At 42.5% G+C, this 8,319-nt stretch overlaps 1 protein-coding gene across 1 annotated transcript; it reads left to right on the forward strand.

Moving 5' to 3' along the window:
- Window positions 1-292: 292 nt before the first annotated feature.
- abhd17aa (abhydrolase domain containing 17A, depalmitoylase a) lies at window positions 293-8,309 on the forward strand. The gene is made up of 7 exons (XM_039815340.1): window positions 293-486; window positions 1,285-1,370; window positions 1,933-2,227; window positions 2,267-2,441; window positions 2,636-2,830; window positions 3,628-3,807; window positions 4,551-8,309. Exons 3-7 carry the CDS (start codon window positions 1,936-1,938, stop codon window positions 4,774-4,776), a joined length of 1,068 nt encoding a protein of 355 aa, XP_039671274.1. The 5' UTR covers window positions 293-486; window positions 1,285-1,370; window positions 1,933-1,935; the 3' UTR covers window positions 4,777-8,309.
- The last annotated feature ends 10 nt before the right edge of the window (window positions 8,310-8,319 follow it).

The following is an 8,319-nucleotide window of genomic DNA, read 5'->3' on the forward strand; positions in this document are numbered from 1 at the left end:
CTCCATAGGTTTGGTTCACATATACATAACAGTAAACACAAGAATACTCATTCAGTGTTAACCTACATTTTATTTCTCACTGTACATGAATAATATCCCCACTTTGGGGATAAAGGTGGGTTTAATATTTGCCACAGTTAGGGGGGTCTATTAGCGTTATAACTATGGCATTAGCTATTAATAACCTTTAAGGAAACAAAACTGTGAAATAGTTTAAAATAATTTATTCACAGCCCTTTCAAGATGATCAAGGCACATTGTTTTGAAAAAATGAATATGCCCTTACGTCACTTCCGGATTTAGTCGACACAGTAGTAAAAAAAAATCTGGTTGCTATGAATTTCAGCTAGCTAGCCACCGACAACTGTGTAGTACACTTGAGTAAAACCATCCATGTCAAGACACAAGATAGGTTTTCGAAGTCTTGTGCCGCTTCTCTGTCCATATAGGGACACACCAGCCTGTCTGCCAACCTACTGTGAATCGGTAAGTAGCTAGCTTTGCGGCTAGCGTTGTAGCGAGCTAGCCGCCGCCGCTAGCTGGTTGCTAACGATAAGTGATGCTATTTTGACTGTTAGCTGGCATTAACCTGTGCAGTGGGGCAGTGTCTAATAACAGCGGTCATGTGTATGTTGTATGTATGTATGCCTTGTCAAAATTCTGCCCCCCCTTGTGTTCCCACATCACTGGCTGACGTTAGAGCTTGATATCGTTGTTAACTTACGTTAGCTAACGTTACCATTAGCATATCAGTCGCTCCCTGTCGCTCTCTGTGTCTGTGTTGAGGGGGTGTTGTTATAATTAGTCACCAATGTCCATGATCACATCAGGGCAGCTGAATCACTTTAATCCCACAGTAAGAATTTACAGCCTCAGTATATGGATTCGTTAATTGCATATCACTTCTGCCCTAATAAAAGCTAGTTGATTTACAGGAGCTGTAAAATTATGACAATAACAACTGACGCCTTAACCCTGATAATGAATCCGGGTTGTCTTTTATCTTTGAATCAAATGTATATCTTCCTCACAGCTGTGTCCAGTGTCTGTGTAATTTAATTGAGTTCCAACTGCTATACGTGATAAAGCAAGAGTCATATCTTGGGCTTCTTAATATCTATAATCTGTAACTTTTTATCAGCACAAAAAATAGCTCTAGAAAGAGCTACATTAAAAGACCAGGCTAACTAAATAGTCATGACTTTGTGAGTATACCTTGTCATGAACAATATGTTGATGCATGATTGTGAGCCATTTATTCTGTTATCATTTATTTTTATCAAGATCCTGCTGGCGCAGTGACTAGACCAGAAGACCTTGGCACCGTTGTGTGCCAGTTCATTTCAAGACCCAGGGAATTTTGAATCCAGGTACGTTCATAGCAGGGTATCTGTGGAGGGTTTCCCCCAGGGAATAGGTTAGTAGATGTTTATCTCTGCCCTTCCTAACTTAGAAAAACATAATTTTCCCCCTGACATTGCAACATTCTGCCCTGATTAATAACAGATTATTACAGAGTAATTTCTCAATTTGGGATTAATAAAGTCCATCTATCTATCTATCTATCTAACTGTGAAGCAAACATTGGATGTGGTCGATCAATTAAACATCTGCTGAGCTGCATAACATCTCCAAATCAATGTAGTTACTACATGACGATGTAAACATTCCCCTCATTCATTAAATATTTGGCCTTTGCTGTGTGATGTTGTGCCCCACTGCTCATTTCCCTAAAGCGTATTAAGCCTGATATTATATTTCATTAAAATGTAACGTTTTCTTCCGATGACAGTGGAGGCACTCTTTAGTTTAGGCGAGGCGCTGCACCTCCACTATAAAACACTGAGGGAAACCCTGCTTTGAATCAGAGGTAAATGGCTTTTCTTCTTGCATGCTGTCCTTATTTACATCTACCATGCTTTTTTCTACCAGACGATGAACGGTCTGTCCATACGAGAGCTATGCTGTCTGTTCTGCTGCCCCCCTTGCCCCAGCCGCATTGCAGCCAAACTGGCTTTCCTCCCTCCAGAGCCCACCTACGCCCTTCTCCCTGACACAGATCCAAGCTCTGGAGCTGGAGCTGCTACTGGGTCCAGTTCCGGGGCTGCTCAGCCTTCTCTAGGAGCCCCAGGACTCCGTTCCCGGCAGGGCACTAGTAGTGGAGCTGACAGAGGAGGTGGTGCTGGAGGTGGGGGTGGTGGAGGAGGAGGAGGAGGAGGTGGTGGTGGTGGTGGTGGTGGTGGTGCAGGAGCAGCAGCAGCCGCAGGAGGAGGAGCAGGTGGCAGCGGTTGGAGTGAGGGCAGGTGGAAGCTTCATCTCACAGAGAGAGCAGAGTTCCAGTATTCACAGAGAGAGCTGGATGTGACGGATGTATTCCTGACCAGATCTAGCCGAGGGAACAGGGTGGGGTGCATGTACATCCGCTGTGCCCCCAATGCTAGGTGAGACACACACCATCCTCTGAACAACTTGAGACTAAAGTATGACAGCCTGCCTGTTTTTTGATGGAATCAAATACAATTATAGCCCATGTTTTTCCATTAACTTGGGGCTTCCCAGTTCAGCAGGGTCCCTGCTTAGCCTCAGCCAGCTGCCTTACTTCCTTGATCTTTCTGCTTCCTCCTTTGTGTCTCAGGTTTACAGTGTTGTTTTCCCATGGCAATGCAGTAGACCTGGGTCAGATGAGCAGCTTCTACATCGGCTTAGGCACACGCATCAACTGCAACATCTTTTCCTATGATTACTCCGGCTATGGTGTTAGCACTGGCAAGCCCTCTGAGAAGAACCTATACGCGGACATTGATGCTGCCTGGCATGCCCTGCGTTCTCGGTAAGCAGGCAAAAACTGTCCAATCCCATCCACACAAGATCCAAAATAAATAGCCAATAAGCACCAAATGCCAGTTAACGTGTCTTTGGTAGATAATTCAGTAAGGGCCACTCAGATCACTGGCCAGTACATTTTTGTTAAAATACCATTTGTTTGGCTCAGTTATATTCAAACTTTGTCCCTGCTGACCATGGTACCCTCTCTCTGACAATCAGCCAGTCAAATCAAAGCTAAACAATGGCTCTGTATCTGACAGACTGATGATTGGCTGTCGCAAACTGTGCTCTGCATGAAGCCTCAGCATCTAATATTCTGAACAATATTCCTCTTGTTTATCTGCTGCCAGCATGGTTAATGAGCCTAATGTCGGGAGAAACTTAAAATTCACAGGTGGCAACACAGAGGAACTTTGAGACTGCTGAAAAATTAAGACTTAACTTAAGACAACAAACATTTGTGTTGTAACAAAATCCGAAATTACTCACAAAGTCCCTGATTCTGTTCTATTTGAAAAGGTTGGGTAATACGCTGTATCTGTGTTGAACGGTTTGGAATCATTACTACATTTCATGTTCTTTGCTTAAGATGTTCTCTTTCAAACTTTGTCTATTATTAACATGAAACACATGGGTAGTTGTTTCCGTGTTGGACTGAAAGGCTTACTGCATGCTGCACTTAATCTGCATATAGAAATGTACACTCTTGTACGTTGCATGTCAATCCGTTTGCACTCATACTTACAGAATTAAAGGCACTTTTTTGATATTCTGTACTGAAATCTGTGTGTGTCGTCTCAGGTATGGCATCAGCCCTGAGAATATCATCCTGTATGGACAGAGCATCGGCACGGTGCCTACAGTAGACTTGGCATCACGGTTTGAGTGTGCCGCTGTGGTCCTCCACTCACCTCTCACCTCCGGCATGAGAGTGGCTTTCCCTGACACCAAGAAAACCTACTGCTTTGATGCATTCCCTAAGTAAGTGTTTTAACATATCTATGGTAGGTGTATTTTCTGCGTTATCAGTGTTTTAAATATAATGTTCTTTAAGAAAAAAAATGTAAGTGACATTTCACTCAAAATCTATCTTTTTAGTATCAAATACTGTAGAAAGAACAGAACAATGAAACTTGTCAAGCCACTGCTGTGGTATAATCAGCTTCTCCAATGTTGCCCAACATGTTCCAAAGCCAAAACAATCGTAAACACACCGCTTCAGCTGGAATTCTGATAGACGTTGGGGCTTTGTAGTGCAAAATCCAGCGTTATTAACACAATACAATACTAACCCTAACCCGACACTCGTTTACCGATTATTAACTGGAACCGCTTGGGTGAGCGACACAAGTTCACAGCGGTCTGCAATTACTGTCTGTAACATAATTAGCATTTGGATGGAATGAAACCGTTTTTTTTTATTGGAATCCATGTAATTAAGCAAAGCTGTCAGCGTCTGCGTTTTTCTTTGTGTCAAAGAAGAAACGGTTAAACTTTTATGGCCGCCAAACGTTCAAGCTAACAATTGTTAATCACAAAAAAAGTTCAAGCTAACAGGGGTGGGTCAAAAGACAGACAGAGGTTTAATATCACTTTAATGTTTCCCAAATGTTGACTGAAATGCACATTGTCATTATTTGTCAATAGTGAGAAAAAAAAATGACCTTACTTTTTTGACTTGCCTTGATGGTGCATTAATAGCCTTTTATTCTTTATTCTTCCAGCATAGAGAAAGTGTCAAAGATCCCGTCTCCAGTACTGATCATCCACGGTACAGAGGACGAGGTGATCGACTTCTCTCACGGCCTCGCCCTGTTTGAGCGCTGTCCCAAGGCGGTGGAGCCCCTCTGGGTGGAGGGAGCCGGTCACAACGACATTGAGCTTTACAGTCAGTACCTGGAGAGGCTACGGCGCTTCATCAACCAGGACCTGGCTGCACAGCATGCCTGAGAAACAAAACAACAGCCTCTCTGCGGTTGTATGAATGAGACCGTGCGCGTGTGCATGTGTGTGAGACCGAGTGAGAACGTCAGCATGTTTGCAAAGTATGTGTGAGAAATTGACCTAAAACAATATGTGATTTTTGTCACATCTGTGTGTCTTTGAAGCAGCACACCTTTACGTTTACTTTTCAACACAACATATGTTCGGGTAATGTCCCGTTCAAAAGGTGGGAACAGTTTTTAATATATCGGTAGCTGTATCCATCTGTATGGTGGAGTGTGGTGAAACGCTAAAAACAAGAACCTGGATTATATAACTTTACAAACCTGGTTTTTAACGTAGGGGAATTTATGAATTGCAGCTTTGACATGAATTAAGAAGTAACAACAATGTGCTTCGTTCAGAAAGGCACACAGATGTAATTTTAAAGTATGACGTGTTAGTGAATGTGTGTGTGTGTGTGTGTGTGTGTGTGTGTGTGTGTGTGTGTGTGTGTGTGTGTGTGTGTGTGTGTGTGTGTGTGTGTGTGTGTGTGTGTGTGTGTGTGTGTGTGTGTGTGTGTGTGTGTGTGTGTGTGTGTGTGTGTGTGGCAGTGCTGGAAGACATGAAGGACATCCTAATGACTTGGACAGCTGCAAGTGGAGGAAGCTTATTGAGACTTATCAATATTATTATTATTTTTTCATTTTTTGCGTGTATGTATGAAAAATACCTCCACAGCTTGACCAGTTCTCTCTCCAGTGGACTAACACTGGTCAAGCATGTGCTCACCCCCCACACTCCTCCACCACTCCCTGTTTACCTGTTAATGGATATCCATCTGACTGCCAGGGCATTTCCCAAGTTGTCCAGCTAACACTAACCTACTTTATCTGTGTGGTTTGGGGGTCCATCTCCTTCCCTTTGGTGTCAGTTAGGGTGGATACTTAAGGACTAGTCTGGAATACTGTCATAGTTTGTATGGCTGTTGGGGGGTTCTCATACTTTCCTCTCCCTCATTTTTGACTGTAGAGACCACATAATGGCCAGCTTCCACTTTATTTCCTGGCTGTGCTGTAGCTTTAGCCTTTACCTGTCCACAGAATTGCAGCAGCAACTTACAGGGAATTCTTTTTATCTCCTTTAACACCTTTTCCCCCCATCCAGTCCTACATATTTGTGATAAAGAATGATGGTGTGTTGAACATTTCTTTGGCATTAGTAGAACAGCTAGGAGTGCAGGTTTACTTAGCAATTTCACTGTCACATTAGATCAGTTGGCTCTAAACAGAAGGCTGTAGCTCAGTATTTACTGATGTGTGACTGTTAGAGGCTGGGCAGCCTGCACTGACTCGGTAACAGCAGGGTTCAGTCAGATTTACAGGAATAGTTTGGCATTTTGGTAAATAGTCTTATTCACTTTCTTGCTGAGAGTTGGATGAAAAGATGAATACCACTTTCATGCAGAAACTCCAGGAAGTGACTGCGCCCAGATAAGTAATAGTCCGGCACATAACTTTAGAAGTGCTGGTAGGTGGATTTTGTTACCTTTTTTACAGAGCCAGGCTAGCGGTTTCCAGTCTTTACGCCAAGCTAAGCTAACCAGCCACTGGCTGCAGCTTCATATTTAGCGTACAGACATGAGAGTGGTATCATTCTTCTCATCTAACCCTCAACAAAAAAACAACAACAAATGAGTGTATTTCCTGAATGCAAAATCTACCGTTTAGTCTGAAGTGCAGCTGTCGTGGTCTGTGAATAATTGGTAGTCTCTTCTGGTGAACTTTTGGAGATTGATGTTCTCGCTGGATTTGGAGGCTCTAAAAGGTATAATGACAAAAAGTAGCTGCCGAGTTCATCGAACTAATGAGGATTGTGTCCGTTTGACTCAGAATAATCTTTTGTGTAATGCTGGTTAACTTGTAGTCTTACATCACAGATAGATTTCCCAGTCTTGCACTCATCAGCAGGGTTAGTCATCCTCCTGTTTATATGCACATTTTGTTTCTAACGTTTTTGTCCTGATGTAATTAATCCGAAACGTGTTTGTCGTAGTGTGGAGCCATGGATTGTTTGTCTCTGAACCACGCGTGTCGATGTTATGACTAACGGTGTGATTCAGATCAGGTGCCAGGACGTGGCATCATGCCTGCTATAGCTCCGTTTAACCTCTGTGGCCCTAAATGTACAGGAGCTCTCTTATGGGTGGCAGCACGCTTAATGTCTGACACAAGCCATATTAGAGCCTCTCACTATTGGTGTGGTGCAGGTTCCACCACACACACCTTTGCACATCATCACACACGTACACAAACACACACACACACACATTCAAACAACACACATGCATACACACTACATACAGTACTGTTGTATACAGTATATTTACACATTTATATATCAGATCAAGCATGAAAAAAGCAGGTCTTAAGTTCAGCACTATTGTACAAAGCATCCAAAGTGTAATAAGGGTATAAAATGTAAGTTTGCGTGTCTTCATTATTATTAACTGTCTTCTACAGGGCAGCATTAAGGATACTAACATCACGTTTGAATAACTAGTAATAGGCCCTGTGTGTAGACCTGCAAAAGTACAAGAACTGGGTTTATGGTTGCAGGCTAGCACCACATATCAGATCTACACAAGGAGTCTGCTGCATAGGAGACTCGTCAGTTTCAGTGATAGTTGCTGCGTTTTTGTTGGTGTTTTTTTTTTTTTTTTAAGGGAACATGTACTGAACTAGCACTGATCTGATTACTCCATTGTGGGAGTACAAGTGGGTCTTAGGGAACACCAATCACTTCCCGTCATCATTTCGAACAGGGAATCTTTCCATTCTCATCCCGTGCTTTGCATCTCTGATATTTAAATAATGGAAATCTGTTACCATCTTGGACCGGGGTCTGAGCTGTCAGAAGAATCGGCGAATGTTCTCGCCTCTCTCTGAAAGTAGAAGTAGGCCTCAGGTTTTTTTTCCTGGACCACTGGTGTTATCAGGGAAACCACTGGATCCACCTTTCATTCATGGGGTTTAAGAAACCGGGTAGAGACTTGCCGTTGAATTGATATTGTATCCTCTGGCCCTGAATGTGTATTGATGGGGGTGGGGGGGGTTTGAACAGTGAAAACTGTATGCATGTCTATTGTGTTTTGCAGAGCAAGTGGCGGGGTGGGACGTTATCTCTATTATGTATTCTATGTGAGGGTAAAGCTGAACTCATGGCATTGGAACATTGAAGCGCTTTAAAAAAAAAAAAAAAAATACAAAAAAACCCGGGACTTTTATTTGAATTTTTTATTGCTGATACTAACTGATGTATTGTTATGAGTTTTGTGCTAGAGTTTGAGCGGGGGCAGCGGTAGGTGGGTGGGCGGGCTAGACAATATTAGTGGGCTGTTTATATGGTTACTGTACTTACCTATTCTATTTGTATTATGATTTGTAATTTTATGTTGCTTTTTTGAACTGAGAATATGATGTAATGACATTAATTCAAGGGACTGAATCTTGACCTTTTTATGGAAAACAAAATAAAAAAAGATCACTTATGTACAAAAATGTGACACTG

The sequence above is a fragment of the Perca fluviatilis genome, chromosome 11, assembly GCF_010015445.1.
Source record: "Perca fluviatilis chromosome 11, GENO_Pfluv_1.0, whole genome shotgun sequence".
NCBI classification, from domain to species: domain Eukaryota; kingdom Metazoa; phylum Chordata; class Actinopteri; order Perciformes; family Percidae; genus Perca; species Perca fluviatilis.